This window comes from Salmo salar, chromosome 17, assembly GCF_965601325.2.
Source record: "Salmo salar chromosome 17, fSalSal1, whole genome shotgun sequence".
NCBI classification, from domain to species: Eukaryota; Metazoa; Chordata; class Actinopteri; order Salmoniformes; family Salmonidae; genus Salmo; species Salmo salar.
Genome location: NC_138307.1, coordinates 23,153,532 through 23,178,571, shown reverse-complemented (window position 1 = coordinate 23,178,571; position 25,040 = coordinate 23,153,532). Strand labels below are relative to the sequence as shown.

Here is a 25,040-nt window from a genome sequence, read left to right as displayed (position 1 = left end):
TATACACCCACAACACTAAGAGTCTATACACCCTCAACACCAAGGGGAAGGGTCTATACACCCACAACACCAAGGGGGAGGGTAAGAGAGTCTATACACCCACAACACCAAGGGGAAGGGTAAGAGAGTCCATCCACCCACACCGTACACACTAAGGGGAAGAGAGTCGATACACCCATATTCTGTCATCACCCACCGTTATGAACTGAACACCTTCAATGATATATCCATACATCCATCCATCTATCTATCACTCCATTTACATTTTAGTCATTTAGCAGACGCTCTTATCCAGAGCGACTTACAGTAGTGAATGCGTACATTTCATACATTTTTATAATTTTTTCCCATACTGGTCCCCCGTGGGAATCGAACCCACAACCCTGGCGTTGCAAACACCATGCTCTACCAACTGAGCCACACGGGACTACTCCTTCCATCCACTCATCCATCACTCCATCTATCCCTTTATCCATCACTCCTTCCATCAATCCTTCCTTCCATCCCTCCCTCCATCCATCTATTCATCCATCCAAAATATACATTTTCTCTAAATCTGTGATTGTCTCCACCCCCTCACCTCCTCTCCTCCCACCCCTCTCCCCAGTGCGTTCACAGATTTCCACCATCACCATGGCGACGTTCAACACCACAGTGGCGTCCTTCAACGTGGGCTATGCCGACTTCTTCACCGAGCACATGAAAAAGCTGTGTAACCCTGTACCCATCCCAGAGATGCCCCACGAGACGCTGGCGTGCGCCAACCTGCCCCGGAGCTTCACCGACTCATGCATCAACTACTCGTGCCTGGAGGAGGGAGACAACATCGAAGGCACCAACAACTTCATCCTGAAGAATGGCATGCTGGACCTTACGGTGAGGGGCAGTGAAAAAGAGTGTCACCTGTTGGCCGGAGGACTCTGACAGGGTTTCTGTACTGGAGGAATAACCAGGTTCACTACATACCACAACTCCAGTATGATGGCTCACACTACCATGGCATTACTGAACCATTGGGTTATAGTTACTATTTAGTCATTTAGAAAACGCTCTTATCCAGAAACGACTTACAGTTAGTGCATTCATCTTAAATTTAAGGTAGCTAGGTGAGACAACCAAATATCACAGTCAAGTAAATGTCCTGCCTGGTTCCTGCCTGGTTCCTGCCTGGTTCCTGCCTGGTTCCTGCCTGGTTCCTTCCTGGTTCCTTCCTGGTTCCTGCCTGGTTCCTGCCTGGTTCCTGCCTGGACAACACTTGGGGAGGAAATAGTAGGGAAGCTTGGGAGAATGTTGGATGGATGGTGTGATGGATGGTGTGATGGATGGATGCACTTCATTTGAATGTGTCCAGCCCCTGACACTGACCCCTGTCTCCCTTTGTCTCCCCGTCTACCCCTCCCAGGCCATCCTGCGGGCGGTCTACGCCGTGCTGACCCACGACATCAGCTCACGGATCTGTGACGTGTCGCTCAACATCATCGACTGCCTGCTGCAGCTGGGGGTGGTGCCGGGCATGGGAAAGAAGCTCTCCAAGCCCGACGACAAGGAGAACGATGAGACACGCCTCCCGAAGGAGGGGGCCAATCAGAGCCTGAGCGGCGCCCAAGGGGGCGTGTCTGGAGGGTGCAGCGGGGCGGCACCAGGGGGAGGGGGTGGAGGAGGAGGAGGGGATGGAGGAGGAGGAGGTGGGGGAAGTGGAGGAGGGAGCGGAGGAGGGAGCAAGGACGACGTGAAGAACAACAAGGAGAAAGACAGCAAGGTGGGTGTGAGAATACGTCTATGAGTTTTCAACTCTTTATCTTGTAACTGATCTCATTTTACATGCCCGTACATTGGAGAAACAGGAAAACGTCGCTGCACACTTCTAGTATGATGCACATTTATTTCGTGGATGAGCTTTCGGCCAGTCGACCTTCATCAGAGCCTGTCTGCACAAACAATAGTGGGACAGAAGGCCACAGAGAGATAATTACAGACACCTGTAGTAATCTAAAGTAGAAATACAAATATTAGATAGAACAGAGCATATTATAAATGTCATTCTACGAGAACAAAACACAAAATAAAACATGATGTGTTAGTGTGAGTAATATGGTGTAACGGCCGTCGTCAAAATGAGACCAAGGTGCAGCGGAGGATGTGTTCATCTTAAATGAATTTATTCAAGAAAGAACACGTTAGACAAAAAAACAAGAAACCGACAGCCAAACAGTACTGTCAGGTGCAAACACTAAACAGAAACTATTCACCCACAAACCCCAAAGGCGAAACAGGCTGCCTATGTATGACTCTCAATCAGCAACAACGATCTACAGCTGTTCCTGATTGAGAGCCATACACGGCCGAAACAAAGAAATACACCAACATAGAAAACGGAACATAGAACGCCCACCCATGTCACACCCTGGCCTAACCAAAAATAGAGAACAAAAAACCCTCTCTATGGCCAGGGCGTTACATATGGCCATAACCTGTCAACTTCTGTGAATTGTATATGTATTATGTATTACCCTATGCCTTCTTTTTAACTCCAAGGAGGACGGCTCTTCACTGAGTACCCACAGGCTAGCTCTCACCATGCTGATCAAGATGGTCAAGTCTCTGGGTTGTGCCTACGGCTGTGGGGAGGGCCACAGAGGACTCTCAGGGGACCGCCTCCGCATGCAGGTCAGACAACTCACAGATTGCCTTTATTTAGTTATATATTCATATTTTCACTGAGGTAAAACCTATTTCGCAGAGAGAGACCTGGTCCAAGAAACAGTAGCAGTTGACAACATAGGTCCTGTTGGATTTATTAGGGGCTTTATCAGAGTGAATGGAAACCATCATCCATTTTGGCTCCGGTTGAGATAGGTGTTTGAATCTGAGACATCCGCCATTTTGGATCTACTGTTCCTCTTGTTCCCCATACAGGCCCAGAACTGCCTGACCAACCTGTACAAGCTGGACAAGCTGCAGTTCCGTCAGACCATGAGGGACTACGTCAACAAGGACTCGCTCAACAACATCGTGGACTTCCTGCACGCACTCCTGGGCTTCTGCATGGAGCCCATCACCAACAGTAAGTGTTTGTGAGGCATGCGCCGACTGTGTGTGTTGCTATGGAGCCACGGCTAACCACACACAGCAGCCTCACACACCCCTCTCAACCTCTCTGATGGTAGGACTGATGAAGCATAAGTCACTCTATGCAACTCATCCAATCAGCCTCCACTGCCATCACACCATTCACTGATCACTCTTGTTTGTCAATGCAGAGGGGTTTGTATTATTCTCCAAAATCATAAAATGTTTAAAATAAAAGATTTCATCTTAAAGTATTTAGAAATGCTCTGGGTTATTAAAATGTAGAGGTCCAGCAGAGTTTCAATCTCCAGATTAAAAACAAACAGTAGACAATAAGATTGACAGATGACTAATACTTAAAATGTCTTCTACCATAATCCAGTCCACTCTGCTCCACGATGCTGAATCTAACCTCACTCATACCTCCACTGCATCCCAGAGCGCTCAATGTTTACCAACCGGCTGTCTCTCTGTTTCTGTGTCTGTTCTGTCACCCTCCTCCCTCCACTCATCTCAACCGTCCTGCCTTCCCTCCCTGTGTCCCGCCCCAATCCACCTAAACAAGCGATGTTCCCCTCCTCCCTCCACTCATCTCAACTGTCCTGCCTTCCCTCCCTCTGTCCCGCCCCCATCCACCTAAACAAGCGATGTTCCCCTCCTCCCTCCACTCTATCTCAACTGTCCTGCCGTCCCTCCCTCTGTCCCGCCCCAATCCACCTAAACAAGCGATGTTCCCCTCCTCCCTCCACTCTATCTCAACTGTCCTGCCGTCCCTCCCTCTGTCCCGCCCCCATCCACCTAAACAAGCGATGTTCCCCTCCTCCCTCCACTCATCTCAACCGTCCTGCCTTCCCTCCCTGTGTCCCGCCCCAATCCACCTAAACAAGCGATGTTCCCCTCCTCCCTCCACTCATCTCAACTGTCCTGCCTTCCCTCCCTCTGTCCCGCCCCAATCCACCTAAACAAGCGATGTTCCCCTCCTCCCTCCACTCTATCTCAACTGTCCTGCCGTCCCTCCCTCTGTCCCGCCCCCATCCACCTAAACAAGCGATGTTCCCCTCCTCCCTCCACTCTATCTCAACTGTCCTGCCTTCCCTCCCTCTGTCCCGCCCCCATCCACCTAAACAAGCGATGTTCCCCTCCTCCCTCCACTCTATCTCAACCGTCCTGCCTTCCCTCCCTCTGTCCCGCCCCCATCCACCTAAACAAGCAATGTTCCCCTCCTCCCTCCACTCATCTCAACTGTCCTGCCGTCCCTCCCTCTGTCCCGCCCCCATCCACCTAAACAAGCGATGTTCCCCTCCTCCCTCCACTCATCTCAACTGTCCTGCCGTCCCTCCCTCTGTCCCGCCCCATCCACCTAAACAAGCGATGTTCCCCTCCTCCCTCCACTCATCTCAACTGTCCTGCCGTCCCTCCCTCTGTCCCGCCCCCATCCACCTAAACAAGCGATGTTCCCCTCCTCCCTCCACTCTATCTCAACTGTCCTGCCTTCCCTCCCTCTGTCCCGCCCCCATCCACCTAAACAAGCGATGTTCCCCTGCTCCCTCCACTCATCTCAACTGTCCTGCCGTCCCTCCCTCTGTCCCGCCCCCATCCACCTAAACAAGCGATGTTCCCCTCCTCCCTCCACTCATCTCAACTGTCCTGCCGTCCCTCCCTCTGTCCCGCCCCCATTCACCTAAACAAGCGATGTTCCCCTCCTCCCTCCACTCATCTCAACTGTCCTGCCGTCCCTCCCTCTGTCCCGCCCCCATCCACCTAAACAAGCGATGTTCCCCTCCTCCCTCCACTCATCTCAACTGTCCTGCCTTCCCTCCCTCTGTCCCGCCCCATCCACCTAAACAAGCGATGTTCCCCTCCTCCCTCCACTCATCTCAACTGTCCTGCCGTCCCTCCCTCTGTCCCGCCCCCATCCACCTAAACAAGCGATGTTCCCCTCCTCCCTCCACTCACTCATCCACTCTGTACACTTGCCAATCCGATGCTGTGCGGTGCTCACCACATCTCTATCTACGGCTTTATGGCTCAACATGAATTAAGAACCGTAATGACTGTAATATCATAGCTCTATTTTTTGTGAGTGAAATGACCACTTGATTTTCTGATTGAACTGTATCATTGGCAAGTTACCGAACTGATGGGGGCTTTATTAACGAAAGTGCACGGGTCACCCCTTTTAGGTTCTTTATTGTAAGTCAGTTAAGTGGTGTGAGTCTGTGTGTACGTGTGTGTGTGTGTGTGTGTGTGTGTGTGTGTGTGTACTGTAAGTTCCCCTACGTCCGGTGGTGTGGGGGTGCCGTGTACGTTTTGTGCACGTACGTGCACGTGTCACGTACATGTGTGTGCTGCTGGCCTGACCATCATCACCTTGTGTACCGCATCTCTTCTCTTGCAGAGTACGGCAGTGCAGGTGAGAGGTCCAGGAGGGTGAAAAAAAGAACCATCGGTAGATACATTAATATCTAAATGAACTGCCCCGATCAGATCACCATTCCTTCTAGGCACTGCTCCCATTTCTGCACACCCTAACTCTTGTCTAAAGTGGCAATCTATCAAATCTATCTAATCTATTAATCTATCTAATCTATTAATCTATCTAATCTATCAAATCTATCTAAACTATCTATCAAATCTATCTAAACTATCTATCTATATATCTAATCTATTTATCTATATATCTAATCTATCTAATCTATTTATCTATATATCTAATCTATCTAATCTATATATCTAATCTATTTATCTATATATCTAATCTATCTAATCTATTTATCTATATATCGAATCTATTTATCTATATATCTAATCTACCTATCTATATATCTAATCTATCTATCTATATATCTAATCTATCTAATCTATTTATCTATATATCTAAACTATCTAATCTATTTATCTATATATCTAATCTATCTATCTATATATCTAAACTATCTAATCTATATATCTAATCTATTTATCGATAAATCTAATCTATCTAATCTATTTATCTATATATCTAATCTATTTATCTATATATCTAATCTATCTAATCTATTTATCTATATATCTAATCTATTTATCTATATATCTAATGTATTTATCTATATATCTAATCTATCTAATCTATTTATCTATGTATCTAAACTATCTAATCTATCTATCTATCTATCTATCTATCTATCTATCTATCTATCTATCTATCTATCTATCTATCTATCTATCTATCTATCTATCTATCTATCTATCTATCTATCTATCTATCTATCTATCTATCTAATCTATCTAATCTATTTATCTAATCTATCTAATCTATATATCTAATCTATTTATCTATATATCTAATCTATTTATCTATATATCTAATCTATCTAATCTATTTATCTATATATCGAATCTATTTATCTATATATCTAATCTACCTATCTATATATCTAATCTATTTATCTATATATCTAATCTATTTATCTATATATCTAAACTATCTAATCTATTTATCTATATATCTAATCTATCTATCTATCTATATATCTAAACTATCTAATCTATATATCTAATCTATTTATCGATAAATCTAATCTATCTAATCTATTTATCTATATATCTAATCTATTTATCTATATATCTAATCTATCTAATCTATTTATCTATATATCTATCTATCTATCTATCTATCTATCTATCTATCTATCTATCTATCTATCTATCTATCTATCTATCTATCTATCTATCTATCTATCTATCTATCTATCTATCTATCTATCTATCTATCTAATCTATCTAATCTATTTATCTAATCTATCTAATCTATATATCTAATCTATTTATCTATATATCTAATCTATTTATCTATATATCTAATCTATCTAATCTATTTATCTATATATCGAATCTATTTATCTATATATCTAATCTACCTATCTATATATCTAATCTATTTATCTATATATCTAATCTATTTATCTATATATCTAAACTATCTAATCTATTTATCTATATATCTAATCTATCTATCTATCTATATATCTAAACTATCTAATCTATATATCTAATCTATTTATCGATAAATCTAATCTATCTAATCTATTTATCTATATATCTAATCTATTTATCTATATATCTAATCTATCTAATCTATTTATCTATATATCTAATCTATTTATCTATATATCTAATGTATTTATCTATATATCTAATCTATCTAATCTATTTATCTATGTATCTAAACTATCTAATCTATATATCTATCTATAAATCAAATCTATTTATCTATATATCTAAACTATCTAATCTATATATCTAATCTATCTATCTATATATCTAATCTATCTAATCTATTTATCTATATATCTAATCTATCAAATCTATTTATCTATATATCTAATCTATCTAATCTATTTATCTATATATCTAATCTATTTATCTATATATCTAATCTATTTATCTATATATCTAATCTATCTAATCTATTTATCTATATATCTAAACTATCTAATCTATTTATCTATATATCTAATCTATCTAATCTATTTATCTATATATCTAAACTATCTAATCTATATATCTAATCTATCTATCTATATATCTAATCTATCTAATCTATTTATCGATATATCTAATCTATCTAATCTATTTCTCTATATATCTCATCTATATATCTAACCTATCTAATCTATTTATCTATATATCTAATCTATCTAATCTATTTATCTATATATCTAATCTATTTATCTATATATCTATATATCTAATCTATTTATCTATATATCTAATCTATCTAATCTATCTATATATCTAATCTAGCTTGTCTATCTATATATCTAATCTATCTATCTATATATCTAATCTATCTAATCTATCTATCTATCTATCTATATATCTAATCTATCTAATCTATCTATCTATCTAATCTATCTAATCTATTTATCTATATATGTAATCTATCTAATCTATTTATCTATATATCTAATCTATCTAATCTGTTTATCTATTGATCTATATATCTAATCTATCTAATCTATTTATTTATATATCTAATCTATTTATCTATATATCTAATCTATTTATCTATATATCTAATCTATCTAATCTATTTATCTATCTATCTAATCTACCTATCTATATATCTAATCTACCTATCTATATATCTAATCTATCTATCTATCTATATATCTAATCTATCTAATCTATTTATCTATATATCTAAACTATCTAATCTATATATCTATCTATAAATCAAATCTATTTATCTATATATCTAAACTATCTAATCTATATATCTAATCTATCTATCTATATATCTAATCTATCTAATCTATTTATCTATATATCTAATCTATCAAATCTATTTATCTATATATCTAATCTATCTAATCTATTTATCTATATATCTAATCTATTTATCTATATATCTAGTCTATCTAATCTATTTATCTATATATCTAAACTATCTAATCTATATATCTAATCTATCTATCTATATATCTAATCTATCTAATCTATTTATCGATATATCTAATCTATCTAATCTATTTCTCTATATATCTCATCTATATATCTAACCTATCTAATCTATTTATCTATATATCTAATCTATCTAATCTATTTATCTATATATCTAATCTATTTATCTATATATCTAATGTATTTATCTATATATCTAATCTATCTAATCTATTTATCTATCTATCTAATCTATCTATCTATATATCTAATCTACCTATCTATATATCTATCTAATCTATCTATCTATATATCTAATCTATCTAATCTATTTATCTATATATCTAAACTATCTAATCTATTTATCTATATATCTAATCTATCTATCTATATATCTAAACTATCTAATCTATATATCTAATCTATTATCGATAAATCTAATCTATCTAATCTATTTATCTATATATCTATCTATAAATCAAATCTATTTATCTATATATCTAAACTATCTAATCTATATATCTAATCTATCTATCTATATATCTAATCTATCTAATCTATTTATCTATATATCTAATCTATCAAATCTATTTATCTATATATCTAATCTATCTAATCTATTTATCTATATATCTAATCTATTTATCTATATATCTAATCTATCTAATCTATTTATCTATATATCTAAACTATCTAATCTATATATCTAATCTATCTATCTATATATCTAATCTATCTAATCTATTTATCGATATATCTAATCTATCTAATCTATTTCTCTATATATCTCATCTATATATCTAACCTATCTAATCTATTTATCTATATATCTAATCTATCTAATCTATTTATCTATATATCTAATCTATTTATCTATATATCTAATGTATTTATCTATATATCTAATCTATCTAATCTATTTATCTATCTATCTAATCTATCTATCTATATATCTAATCTACCTATCTATATATCTATCTAATCTATCTATCTATATATCTAATCTATCTAATCTATTTATCTATATATCTAAACTATCTAATCTATTTATCTATATATCTAATCTATCTATCTATATATCTAAACTATCTAATCTATATATCTAATCTATTATCGATAAATCTAATCTATCTAATCTATTTATCTATATATCTAATCTATCTAATCTATTTATCTATATATCTAATCTATCTAATCTATATATCTAATCTATTTATCTATATATCTAATCTATCTAATCTATTTATCTATATATCGAATCTATTTATCTATATATCTAATCTACCTATCTATATATCTAATCTATCTATCTATATATCTAATCTATCTAATCTATTTATCTATATATCTAAACTATCTAATCTATTTATCTATATATCTAATCTATCTATCTATATATCTAAACTATCTAATCTATATATCTAATCTATTTATCGATAAATCTAATCTATCTAATCTATTTATCTATATATCTAATCTATTTATCTATATATCTAATCTATCTAATCTATTTATCTATATATCTAATCTATTTATCTATATATCTAATGTATTTATCTATATATCTAATCTATCTAATCTATTTATCTATGTATCTAAACTATCTAATCTATATATCTATCTATAAATCAAATCTATTTATCTATATATCTAAACTATCTAATCTATATATCTAATCTATCTATCTATATATCTAATCTATCTAATCTATTTATCTATATATCTAAACTATCTAATCTATTGATCTATATATCTAATCTATCTATCTATATATCTAAACTATCTAATCTATATATCTAATCTATTATCGATAAATCTAATCTATCTAATCTATTTATCTATATATCTATCTATAAATCAAATCTATTTATCTATATATCTAAACTATCTAATCTATATATCTAATCTATCTATCTATATATCTAATCTATCTAATCTATTTATCTATATATCTAATCTATCAAATCTATTTATCTATATATCTAATCTATCTAATCTATTTATCTATATATCTAATCTATTTATCTATATATCTAATCTATCTAATCTATTTATCTATATATCTAAACTATCTAATCTATATATCTAATCTATCTATCTATATATCTAATCTATCTAATCTATTTATCGATATATCTAATCTATCTAATCTATTTCTCTATATATCTCATCTATATATCTAACCTATCTAATCTATTTATCTATATATCTAATCTATCTAATCTATTTATCTATATATCTAATCTATCTAATCTATTTATCTATATATCTAATCTATTTATCTATATATCTATATATCTAATCTATTTATCTATATATCTAATCTATCTAATCTATCTATATATCTAATCTAGCTTGTCTATCTATATATCTAATCTATCTATCTATATATCTAATCTATCTAATCTATCTATCTATATATCTAATCTATCTAATCTATCTATCTATCTAATCTATCTAATCTATTTGTCTATATATGTAATCTATCTAATCTATTTATCTATATATCTAATCTATCTAATCTGTTTATCTATTGATCTATATATCTAATCTATCTAATCTATTTATTTATATATCTAATCTATTTATCTATATATCTAATCTATTTATCTATATATCTAATCTATCTAATCTATTTATCTATCTATCTAATCTATCTATCTATATATCTAATCTATCTATCTATATATCTAATCTATCTAATCTATTTTTCTATATATCTAATCTAGCTATCTAATCTATTTCATCTATTTATCTATCTCTCTCATCTAGCTATCTATATATCTATCTATCTATCTATCTATCTATCTATCTATCTATCTATCTATCTATCTATCTATCTATCTATCTATCTATCTATCTATCTATCTATCTATCTATCTATCTATCTATCTATCTATATATGTAATCTATCTATCTATATATGTAATCTATTTATCTATATATCTAATCTATTTATCTATATATCTATCTAATCTATTTATCGATAAATCTAATCTATCTAATCTATTTATCTATATATCTAATCTATTTATCTATATATCTAATCTATCTAATCTATTTATCTATATATCTAATCTATTTATCTATATATCTAATGTATTTATCTATATATCTAATCTATCTAATCTATTTATCTATGTATCTAAACTATCTAATCTATATATCTATCTATAAATCAAATCTATTTATCTATATATCTAAACTATCTAATCTATATATCTAATCTATCTATCTATATATCTAATCTATCTAATCTATTTATCTATATATCTAATCTATCAAATCTATTTATCTATATATCTAATCTATCTAATCTATTTATCTATATATCTAATCTATTTATCTATATATCTAATCTATCTAATCTATTTATCTATATATCTAAACTATCTAATCTATATATCTAATCTATCTATCTATATATCTAATCTATCTAATCTATTTATCGATATATCTAATCTATCTAATCTATTTCTCTATATATCTCATCTATATATCTATATATCTAATCTATCTAATCTATTTATCTATATATCTAATCTATTTATCTATATATCTAATGTATTTATCTATATATCTAATCTATCTAATCTATTTATCTATGTATCTAAACTATCTAATCTATATATCTATCTATAAATCAAATCTATTTATCTATATATCTAAACTATCTAATCTATATATCTAATCTATCTATCTATATATCTAATCTATCTAATCTATTTATCTATATATCTAAACTATCTAATCTATTTATCTATATATCTAATCTATCTATCTATATATCTAAACTATCTAATCTATATATCTAATCTATTATCGATAAATCTAATCTATCTAATCTATTTATCTATATATCTAATCTATCTAATCTATTTATCTATATATCTAATCTATCTAATCTATATATCTAATCTATTTATCTATATATCTAATCTATCTAATCTATTTATCTATATATCGAATCTATTTATCTATATATCTAATCTACCTATCTATATATCTAATCTATCTATCTATATATCTAATCTATCTAATCTATTTATCTATATATCTAAACTATCTAATCTATTTATCTATATATCTAATCTATCTATCTATATATCTAAACTATCTAATCTATATATCTAATCTATTTATCGATAAATCTAATCTATCTAATCTATTTATCTATATATCTAATCTATTTATCTATATATCTAATCTATCTAATCTATTTATCTATATATCTAATCTATTTATCTATATATCTAATGTATTTATCTATATATCTAATCTATCTAATCTATTTATCTATGTATCTAAACTATCTAATCTATATATCTATCTATAAATCAAATCTATTTATCTATATATCTAAACTATCTAATCTATATATCTAATCTATCTATCTATATATCTAATCTATCTAATCTATTTATCTATATATCTAAACTATCTAATCTATTTATCTATATATCTAATCTATCTATCTATATATCTAAACTATCTAATCTATATATCTAATCTATTATCGATAAATCTAATCTATCTAATCTATTTATCTATATATCTAATCTATCTAATCTATTTATCTATATATCTAATCTATCTAATCTATATATCTAATCTATTTATCTATATATCTAATCTATCTAATCTATTTATCTATATATCAAATCTATTTATCTATATATCTAATCTACCTATCTATATATCTAATCTATCTATCTATATATCTAATCTATCTAATCTATTTATCTATATATCTAAACTATCTAATCTATTTATCTATATATCTAATCTATCTATCTATATATCTAAACTATCTAATCTATATATCTAATCTATTTATCGATAAATCTAATCTATCTAATCTATTTATCTATATATCTAATCTATTTATCTATATATCTAATCTATCTAATCTATTTATCTATATATCTAATCTATTTATCTATATATCTAATGTATTTATCTATATATCTAATCTATCTAATCTATTTATCTATGTATCTAAACTATCTAATCTATATATCTATCTATAAATCAAATCTATTTATCTATATATCTAAACTATCTAATCTATATATCTAATCTATCTATCTATATATCTAATCTATCTAATCTATTTATCTATATATCTAATCTATCAAATCTATTTATCTATATATCTAATCTATCTAATCTATTTATCTATATATCTAATCTATTTATCTATATATCTAATCTATCTAATCTATTTATCTATATATCTAAACTATCTAATCTATATATCTAATCTATCTATCTATATATCTAATCTATCTAATCTATTTATCGATATATCTAATCTATCTAATCTATTTCTCTATATATCTCATCTATATATCTAACCTATCTAATCTATTTATCTATATATCTAATCTATCTAATCTATTTATCTATATATCTAATCTATCTAATCTATTTATCTATATATCTAATCTATTTATCTATATATCTATATATCTAATCTATTTATCTATATATCTAATCTATCTAATCTATCTATATATCTAATCTAGCTTGTCTATCTATATATCTAATCTATCTATCTATATATCTAATCTATCTAATCTATCTATCTATATATCTAATCTATCTAATCTATCTATCTATCTAATCTATCTAATCTATTTGTCTATATATGTAATCTATCTAATCTATTTATCTATATATCTAATCTATCTAATCTGTTTATCTATTGATCTATATATCTAATCTATCTAATCTATTTATTTATATATCTAATCTATTTATCTATATATCTAATCTATTTATCTATATATCTAATCTATCTAATCTATTTATCTATCTATCTAATCTATCTATCTATATATCTAATCTATCTATCTATATATCTAATCTATCTAATCTATTTTTCTATATATCTAATCTAGCTATCTAATCTATTTCATCTATTTATCTATCTCTCTCATCTAGCTATCTATATATCTAATCTATCTATCTATCTATCTATCTATCTATCTATCTATCTATCTATCTATCTATCTATCTATCTATCTATCTATCTATCTATCTATCTATCTATCTATCTATCTATCTATCTATCTATCTATCTATCTATCTATCTATCTATCTATATATGTAATCTATCTATCTATATATGTAATCTATTTATCTATATATCTAATCTATTTATCTATATATCTATCTAATCTATCTATCTATATATCTAATCTATATATCTATCTATATATCTAATCTATTTATCTATCTATCTATCTATTTATCTATCTATTTATCTATCTATCTAATCTATTTATCTATCTATCTAATCTATCTATCTATATATCTAATCTATCTATCTATCTATATATCTAATCTATCTAATCTATTTTTCTATATATCTAATCTAGCTATCTAATCTATTTCATCTATTTATCTATCTATCTAATCTAGCTATCTATATATCTAATCTATCTAATCTATTTATCTATATATCTAATCTATCTAATCTATTTATCTATATATCTAATCTATCTAATCTATTTATCTATCTAATCTATCTATCTATGTATCTAATCTATATATCTAATCTATTTATCTATCTATCTATCTATTTATCTATCTATTTATCTATCTATCTAATCTATTTATCTATCTATCTAATCTATCTATCTATATATCTAATCTATCTATCTATCTATATATCTAATCTATCTAATCTATTTTTCTATATATCTAATCTAGCTATCTAATCTATTTCATCTATTTATCTATCTATCTAATCTAGCTATCTATATATCTAATCTATCTAATCTATTTATCTATATATCTAATCTATCTAATCTATTTATCTATATATCTAATCTATCTAATCTATTTATCTATCTAATCTATCTATCTATGTATCTAATCTATTTATCTATCTAATCTAGCTATCTATATATCTATCTAATCTATTTATCTATGTATCTATTCCATCTATTTTACCTGCAATTCGCAGATTTCCCCAAAGTATTTAGGAATCAATTAAGACATGTTCTTCAATTAATTATATCAAGTTAATTACATTATTTAGACCGATGGTTGAATCTGGAACCACCTGCTATGATATCTATGGTGACAAACCCAATTTTCCCCTCTCTGGGAATCAATCAAGTTGATTCTATTAAATTCAATACAATAAACAAGTCAATTAAGTTGAAATCTTTAGAGATGTCGTTCCACTCTGACCTAGCTACAGACCCTAGATCAGATCCTTGACTCTAGCAGGCCTTAGTCACGTGCATGTATCCTTATCGGAACCCTGATCCCTTTTCAGTTTGCTTCTCATCCATGCTTATGATTTTGTGCCCTCTGTCCCCTGTCGCCCTGTCCCCCTGTCCTTGTCCCCTTGCCCCTGTACCCTTCCCTTTTCTTTGAGTTTATTTCAGCTCAATTGTTTTATACAGTAACCTGGGTAAGTGTCCATTTTCTACCCATTTTCTACTGCTCTGACCTGTATCACCCCTTTGCAATGTTTGGTCTCTCCCGCCTCCACCTTACTCAAAGATAAGGCCGGGTTCGGGAACAACTTCACCACGGGGGACAACAAGTCACTGGCCCAGAACATGGAGGCAGTGGTGGTGGGCTGCATGTTCAAGTCTCTGATCACTCGCTGCGCCTCCACCACACACGAGCTGCATAGCCCTGAGAACCTGGTGAGTATGTCTCTATGTCTCTCTCTCTCTCTCTGTCTCACTGTCTCAATCTGTATCTCTGTCTATGTCTCTCTCTGTCTCTCTCTCTCCCTCTCTGTCTGTCTGTCTCTCTCACTCTCTCTCTGTCTCTCTCTCTCTCTCTCTCTCTCTCTCTCTCTCTCTCTCTCTCTCTCTCTCTCTCTCTCTCTCTATCTTTGTCTCTCTCTCTATCTTTGTCTCTTTTTTCTGTCTCTCTCTCTGTCTTATAGCCATTTTCCCCAGTCTAGTTGTTGTTCAGTAGGGCACGCCGTAGCAAAACATTTTGCAACAGAAAACATCTACTGTAGCCTACACAGAAGCCATGCTGGGCGTGAGTGTGTTCAACAATCACATCATTGACTACATGGTGTGTCCTGTTCAATTATTAAAGGGTCATTCTGCTACGTGTGGTAATAGACTCCTAATGAATTATGAATGCTGTCTCTGACGAGCTGTGCACTAATGAACAATTTGTCTAAACCACATTCTGGAATAATAAATTGTCTACCAAGTTGCATTCATAAAGTAAATATGCATTAAAAATGTATAATTTCTAAGCATCTTCATGTCTTGTACACCCTATCTGATAGAGCATGCTGATATTCACACCATCTTTTCCATTATTGTGCTTTTTAACTTACTCACCTGGAAATAACTATAAAATCACTATACAAGAGTGTGTAAGGCTCACTGTTGTTTCTGTATTCAGACCACAGAATCATGTATATATTCTGTATAGTGCTCTTGTAATACACTCTCACCATTGCATTTCCAGTAGCTTTCAGCCCTACTCTCAGTCCAAAGCAAAATATTTGACATGGTGGCAGCTCTGTGGAGCAGGGTAACATGGTGGCAGCTCTGTGGAGCAGGGTAACATGGTGGCAGCTCTGTGGAGCAGGGTAACATGGTGGCAGCTCTGTGGAGCAGGGTAACATGGTGGCAGCTCTGTGGAGCAGGGTAACATGGTGGCAGCTCTGTGGAGCAGGGTAACATGGTGGCACGTTGGCAGCTCTGTGGTGCAGGGTAACACATTGGCATGGTGGCAACTCTGTGGAGCAGGGTAACATGGTGGCAGCTCTGTGGAGCAGGGTAACATGGTGGCAGCCCTGTGGAGCAGGGTAACATGGTGGCAGCTCTGTGGAGCAGGGTAACATGATGGAAGTTCTGTGGAGCAGGGTAACATGGTGGAAGTTCTGTGGAGCAGGGTAACATGGTGGCATGGTGGCAGCTCTGTGGATGCAGGGTAACATGGTGGCAGCTCTGTGGAGCAGGGTAACATGGTGGCAGCTCTGTGGAGCAGGGTAACATGGTGGCAGCTCTGTGGAGCAGGGTAACATGGTGGCAGCTCTGTGGAGCAGGGTAACATGGTGGCAGCTCTGTGGAGCAGGGTAACATGGTGGCAGCTCTGTGGAGCAGGGTAACATGGTGGCATGGTGGCAGCTCTGTGGAGCAGGGTAACATGGTGGCAGCTCTGTGGAGCAGGGTAACATGGTGGCATGGTGGCAGCTCTGTGGAGCAGGGTAACATGGTGGCAGCTCTGTGGAGCAGGGTAACATGGTGGCAGCTCTGTGGAGCAGGGTAACATGGTGGCAGTGGTGGCAGCTCTGTGGAGCAGGGTAACATGTGTGGCAGCTCTGTGGAGCAGGGTAACATGGTGGCAGCTCTGTGGAGCAGGGTAACATGGTGGCACTAGTGGCAGCTCTGTGGAGCAGGGTAACATGGTGGCAGCTCTGTGGAGCAGGGTAACATGGTGGCAGCTCTGTGGTGCAGGGTAACATGGTGGCAGCTCTGTGGAGCAGGGTAACATGGTGGCAGCTCTGTGGAGCAGGGTAACATGGTGGCAGCTCTGTGGAGCAGGGTAACATGGTGGCATGGTGGCAGCTCTGTGGAGCAGGGTAACATGGGGCAGCTCTGTGGAGCGGGAATGCTGGCAGATCTGTGGAGCAGGGTAACATGGTGGCAGGTGGAGCAGGGGCATGTGGCAGTCTGTGGAGCAGGGTAACATGTGGCAGCTCTGTGGAGCGGGGCATGGTGGCAGCTTTGTGGTGCAGGGTAACATGGTGGCAGTTCTGTGGAGCAGGGTAATATGGTGGCAGCTCTGTGGTGCAGGGTAACATGGTGGCATGGTGGCAGCTCTGTGGAGTAGGGTAACATGGTGGCATGGTGGCAGCTCTGTGGAGCAGGGTAACATGCTGGCAGCTCTGTGGAGCAGGGTAACATGCTGGCAGCTCTGTGGAGCAGGGTAGCATGGTGGCAGCTCTGTGGAGCAGGGTAACATGGTGGCAGCTCTGTGGTGCAAGGTAACATGGTGGCAGCTCTGTGGAGCAGGGTAATATGGTGGCAGCTCTGTGGTGCAGGGTAACATGGTGGCAGCTCTGTGGAGCAGGGTAACATGGTGGCAGCTCTGTGGAGCAGGGTAACATGGTGGCAGCTCTGTGGAGCAGGGTAACATGGTGGCATGATGGCAGCTCTGTGGAGCAGGGTAACATGGTGGCAGCTCTGTGGAGCAGGGTAACATGGTGGCATGGTGGCAGCTCTGTGGAGCAGGGTCACATGGTGGCAGCTCTGTGGAGCAGGGTAACATGGTGGCAGCTCTGTGGAGCAGGGTAACATGGTGGCATGGTGGCAGCTCTGTGGAGCAGGGTAACATGGTGGCAGCTCTGTGGAGCAGGGAACATGGTGGCAGCTCTGTGGAGCAGGGTAACATGGTGGCAGCTCCGTGGAGCTGGGTAACATGGTGCCATGGTGGCAGCTCTGTGGAGTAGGGTAACATGGTGGCAGCTCTGTGGAGCAGGGTAACATGGTGGCAGCTCTGTGGAGCAGGGAACATGGTGGCATGGTGGCAGCTCTGTGGAGCAGGTAACATGGTGGCATGGTGGCAGCTCTGTGGAGCAGGGTAACATGGTGGCAGCTCTGTGGAGCAGGGAACAGGTGGCATGGTGCAGCTCTGTGGAGCAGAGTAACATGGTGGCATGGTGGCAGCTCAACATGGTGGCATGATGGCAGCTCTGTGGAGCAGGGTAACATGGTGGCAGCTCTGTGGAGCATGGTGGCACGGTGGCAGCTCTGTGGAGCAGGGTAACATGGTGGCAGCTCTGTGGAGCAGGATAACATGGTGGCAGCTCTGTGGAGCAGGGTAATATGGCGGCAGCTCTGTGGAGCAGGGTAACATGGTGGCAGCTCTGTGGTGCAGGGTAACATGGTGGAAGCTCTGCGGAGCAGGGTAATATGGCAGCAGCTCTGTGGAGCAGGGAACATGGTGGCATGGTGGCAGCTCTGTGGAGCAGGGTAACATGGTGGCTGCTCTGTGGAGCAGGGTAACATGGTGGGAGCTCTGTGGAGCAGGGTAACATGGTGGGAGCTCTGTGGAGCAGGGAACATGGTGGCATGGTGGCAGCTCTGTGGAGCAGGGAACATGGTGGCATGGTGGCAGCTCTGTGGAGCAGGGTAACATGGTGGCTGCTCTGTGGAGCAGGGTAACATGGTGGCAGCTCTGTGGAGCAGGGTAACATGGTGGCAGCTCTGTGGAGCAGGGTAACATGGTGGCAGCTCTGTGGTGCAGGGTAACATGGTGGCAGCTCTGTGGAGCAGGGTAACATGGTGGCAGCTCTGTGGTGCAGGGTAACATGGTGGCAGCTCTGTGGAGCTGGGTAACATGGCTCTGTGGATCAGGGTAACATGGTGGCATGGTGACAGCACTGTGGAGCAGGGTAACATGGCTCTGTGGAGCAGGGTAACATGGCTCTGTGGAGCAGGGTGACATGGTGGCATGGTGGCAGCTCTGTGGAGCAGGGTGACATGGTGGCATGGTGGCAGCTCTGTGGAGCAGGGTAACATGGCGGCAGCTCTGTGGAGCAGGGTAACATGGTGGCATGGTGCTATCTCTGTTTTATTTATTTTTTATATTACCTTTATTTAACTATCTCCCCACCCCCCATCCAGGGTCTGTACTGTGACATCCGCCAGCTGGTGCAGTTCATCAAGGAGTCCCATGGCAACGTGTTCCGCAGGGTGGCACTGAGCGCACTCCTGGACTCGGCCGAGAAAGTGGCCACCACCAAGAAGCCAGAGGAGAAGGAGGAGCCTATCACCAAACCTACAGCATCCAGGAGGTAGTCTACAGAACAAGGACGTCCCACTGGTTGAATCGACGTTGTTTCCATGTCATTTCAACCAAACAAATCGTGATGACGTTGAATCAACGTGGAAAACTGATTGGATTTTGCAAAAAGTCATCAACATAAGGCCATTTAATCTTTTTTCACCCAACTTTTTAATTTATTTCACGTTGAATTCACGTTAGTTGACATTTCAAACAAATGTAAATCAAACTAAACTTTGAACTGATGTCTGTGCCCAGTGGGTTGGCTCCATAGATATAGAACAACCAATCACAGACATATAAAACTACACAGCAGGGATATCTGTACGTTGAGGGTGGTTGTGCAGATGGTGGTCGTGCAGATGGTGGTCGTGCAGATGGTGGTTGTGCAGATGGTGGTCGTGCAGATGGAGGTCGTGCAGATGGAGGTCGTGCAGATGGTGGTTGTGCAGATGGTGGTTGTGCAGATGGTGTCATGCAGATGGTGGTTGTGCAGATGGAGTGAACCCTGTCTTGTCCTACTGGTACTGACTCTGCTGATAACTTCTTTATTGAGGAAAAATGTACTAAACTGTGATATGTGGTCTCATCTAGCTATTTCACCATGAATCCACTAACTATACATTTTACATTTTAGTCATTTAGCAGACGCAGTTATCTAGAGCAATTTACAGGAGCAATTAGGGTTAAGTGCCTTGCTCATGGGCACATGGACAGGAGTTAGAATCAGCGACCTTTTGGATACTGGCCTAACGCTTTTAACCTCTAGGCTACCTGCGGTCTGGATAAGACATTCTGCTTATTGACTCACATGTAAATGTAAGGCAGTCTGAATAAGAGCACAGTATTTCTCCTAGGTGTTGTCCAGGCGGGGCGCTACAAAGGCCCCAAATCAACATCCTGTGCCTGAGAGGTTTAGATAGGGGAAGGATAGTGTAAACACTGTAGGGGTGATGGAATGCTTCCAGACGGCTACTCCATGCAACAAAGCCTTTGATAGTTGCTACTATTGGGGTCTAACCTGGCCCGGGTGGTTCTGACTATACTAGAGCCTTGTCAGGAACAATTAGTTCTGTGTGTCCTTTGTGCAGGTCAGAGGCAGGTGTGTCTGGGGAAAAGGGAGGGCAGCCGTCCACCGCTGCAGACGAGTGCCGCAGCTGCATATCCAGCCGCCCCCCCCAGACACCAGAGCAGTGAGTACCCCCTCTTCTCACACACACACACACACACACACACACACACACACACACACACACACACACACACACACACACACACACACACACATATACAGTACCAGTTAAAAGTTTGGACACACCTACTCATTCCAGGTTTTTTCTTTATTTTTACTATTTTCTACAAGAGTGTGCAAGGCTGTCATCAAGGCAAAGGGTGGCTACTTTGAAGAAAATATATTTTGATTTGTTTAACACTTTTTTGATTACTACATGATTCCATATGTGTTATTTAATAGTTTTGACATCTTCACTATTATTCTACAATGTAGAAAATAGTAAAAATAAAGAAAAATCCTTAAACGAGTAGGTGTGTCAACTTTTCACTGGTACTCTGCATGAATGTACGCCCCACAAAATGTATGTTTGATGAGAACTATTTAGTCATTGTGTTCACTGTCTGTCTGTCTGTCTGTCTGTCTGTCTGTCTGTCTGTCTGTCTGTCTGTCTGTCTGTCTGTCTGTCTGTCTGTCTGTCTGTCTGTCTGTCTGTCTGTCTGTCTGTCTCGCTCTCTCTGTCTCGCTCTCTCTGTCTGTCTGTCTCGCTCTCTCTGTCTCGCTCTCTCTGTCTGGCTGTCTCTGTCTCTCTGTCTCTCTCTCCATCCCTCTCTCTCTCTGTCTCGCTGTCTCTGTCTCTCTGTCTCTGTCTCTCTGTCTCTCACTCCATCCCTCTCTCTCTCTGTCACCAGTGATGAACAGATTCCGGGGGCTCTGCTGGGCAAGAAGGACTTCTGGAGGAAGATGTTCAAGTCACAGAGTGCTGCCAGCGACACCAGCAGCCTATCAGAGCAGGACACGTCGGAGTGCACCACCGCCCACTCGGGCACCACCACGGACCGACGAACCCGCTCACGCTCCCGACGCATCTCCCTGCGCAAGAAGCTCAAGCTGCCCATCGGTAGGTGGCTGTGCCCCCCACAGAACCACAGCGCCACCCTGTGTCCATCTATGGAAATTATGATTCATTCTAGTGATGTCATCCTCTAAGGGTCATGACAGGCCTGAGGGAGTTTTTTCCGGTAAACTTTCCAAATGTCAACAAAACAAAATACGCTAGACAGGGTGGGATCTCTTTGTCGGTAAAATGAATTATGCGAGAAGTGTCGGGGAAACGCTATTATGCGCAAATATTGATATTATAACCGTAATATTGAAGTAAACTTGGAGTCACACGATGACATGTGACATCCTCCCACTACGACTAGTCGGGAAAGCATAGCAGTTAATTAGGTTACAGATGAAATAAGTTCTGACGAACTTCACAGGGGGGTGAAAGTGCACGGTGATGAGCTTGATGCTCCTTTCCAATAAATATCCAGGGTCTTATTCTGGTGACATGATGATCAATGCTTGACTGCCGTTTGACAATTAAAAATAATCTCGCTCTTTTGTTCATAATAACCTCATCATGTAGGCTATATGTGCGCACACGTGCCAATACAATAGTGGTCACATATAACGCACCATTTTGTGTGAGAAAACCATCAGCAGAGTTGAAAATGCGATGGAAACCCATTTAACCTTTATTTTTTATTCGGTACACAGGAATGACGAAGCGAAAACAGGTTTTTAGAAATGTTTGCACATTTATTAAAAATAAAAAACTTAAATACCTTATTTACATAAGTATTCAGACCCTTTGCTCTGAGACTCGAAATTGAGCTCAATTGAATCCTGTTTCCATTGATCATCCTTGAGATGACGTCCTCTGTGGTAAAGTCCACATGTGGTAATTACAATTGATTGGACTTGATTTGGAAAGGCACACACCTGTCTATATAACATGGTTGACAGTGCATGTCAGAGCAAAAACCAAGCCATGAGGTGTAAGGAATTGTCCGTAGAGCACCGAGACAGGATTGTGTCGAGGCACATATCTGGTTAAGGGTACCTGTAACGGATTTCTTTAGAGAAGTAGAAGAGTCAGGCGCAGGACACAGGGATAAATGTAAACAAACGTGTTTACTCAAAATATCAATAAATCTTCTCATAGAAAAATACATAGTTCGGAGAAAACACCTCCAACTACACAAAACAGGAAAACAATCACCGACAAGACAAAACAGGAAATGCAGAGGTTAAATAATGAACATAATTAGGGAAATCAAAAACAGGTGTACACAATAAAGACAAAACCAAACGAACAGTTAAACATCGATCGGTGGCAACTAGTAAGCCGGTGACGTCGACCGCCGAACGCCGCCCGAACAAGGAGAGGGGCCGACTTCGGCGGGAGTCGTGACAGTACCAAAACATTTCTTCAGCATTGAAGGTTCCCAAGAACACAGTGGCCTCCATCATAATTAAATGGAAGAAGTTTGGAACCACCTAGAGCTCCAGAGTTCCTCTGTGCAGATGGGAGAACCTTCCAGAAGGACAACCATCTCTGCAGCACTCCACCAATCATGCCTTTATGGTAGAGTGGCCAGACGGAAGCCACTCCTCAGTAAAGGCACATGACAGCCCGCTTGGAGTTGCCAAAGGCACCAAGGACTCGCGAACATGAGAAACCAGATTCTCTGGTCTGATGAAGCACGATTGAACTCTTTGGCCTGAATGCGAAGCGTCACATCTGGGGAAACTAAGCACCTCTCATCACCTGGCCAATACCACCTTACGGTGAAGCATGGTGGGGCAGCATCAAGCAGTGGGGTGTTTTTCAGTGGCAGGGACTGGGAGACTATTCAGAGTCGAGGGAAAGATGAACGGAGCAAATCACAGAAAGATCCTTGATGAGAACCTGCTCCAGAGCGCTCAGGACCTCAGACTGGGGCGAAGGTTCAAATTCCAACAGGACAACGACCCTAAGCACCACAGCAAAGACAACGCAGGAGTGGCTTGGGACAAGTCTCTGAATGTCCTTGAGTGGCCCAGCCAGAGCCCGGACTTAAACCCGATCAAGGATTTCTGAAGAGCCCTGAAAACAGCTGTGCAGCGATGCTCCCCTTCCAACCTGACAGAGCTTGAGAGAATCTGCAGAGAAGAATGGGAGAAACTCCCGAAATACAGGTGTGCCAAGCTTGTAGCGTCATACCTAAGAAGACTCAAGGCTGTATAGCTGCTAAATGTGCTTCAACAAAGTATTGAGTAAAGGGTCTGGAAAGCCCATAAAATTGTCAGTGACTCCAGGCACCCAAATTATAGACTGTTTTCTCTGCTACCGCACGGCAAGCGGTACCGAAGCGCCATGTCTAGGACCAAAAGGCTCCTCAACAGCTTCTACCCCCAAGCTATAAGACTGCTGAACAATGAATAAAATCGCCACCGGACTATTTACGTTGACCCCCCCCCCCTCCCTTTTGTACACTGCTGCTACTCGTTGTTTATTATCTATGCATAGTCACTTCACCCCTACAGTGGCTTGCGAAAGTATTCACCCCCCTTTGCATTTTTCCTATTTTGTTGCCCTGGAATTAAAATAGATTTTTGGGGGGTTTGTATCATTTGATTTACACAACATGCCTACCACTTTGAAGATGCTAAATATTTTTTATTGTGAAACAAACAGTAAATAAGACAAAAA

At 37.5% G+C, this 25,040-nt stretch overlaps 1 protein-coding gene across 1 annotated transcript in view; it reads left to right on the top strand.

Annotated features, from left to right (window-relative positions):
- Positions 1 to 25,040, top strand: part of unc80 (unc-80 homolog (C. elegans)) — a 113,272-nt gene that overhangs the window by 24,098 nt on the left and 64,134 nt on the right. Inside the window, exons 12-20 of the mRNA XM_082963301.1 lie at positions 608 to 876; positions 1,403 to 1,759; positions 2,536 to 2,667; positions 2,917 to 3,064; positions 5,468 to 5,518; positions 16,015 to 16,163; positions 20,124 to 20,293; positions 21,375 to 21,476; positions 22,207 to 22,415. Of these exons, the coding sequence (XP_082819427.1) occupies positions 608 to 876; positions 1,403 to 1,759; positions 2,536 to 2,667; positions 2,917 to 3,064; positions 5,468 to 5,518; positions 16,015 to 16,163; positions 20,124 to 20,293; positions 21,375 to 21,476; positions 22,207 to 22,415 (1,587 nt within the window). The remainder of the gene's footprint in view (positions 1 to 607; positions 877 to 1,402; positions 1,760 to 2,535; positions 2,668 to 2,916; positions 3,065 to 5,467; positions 5,519 to 16,014; positions 16,164 to 20,123; positions 20,294 to 21,374; positions 21,477 to 22,206; positions 22,416 to 25,040) is intronic.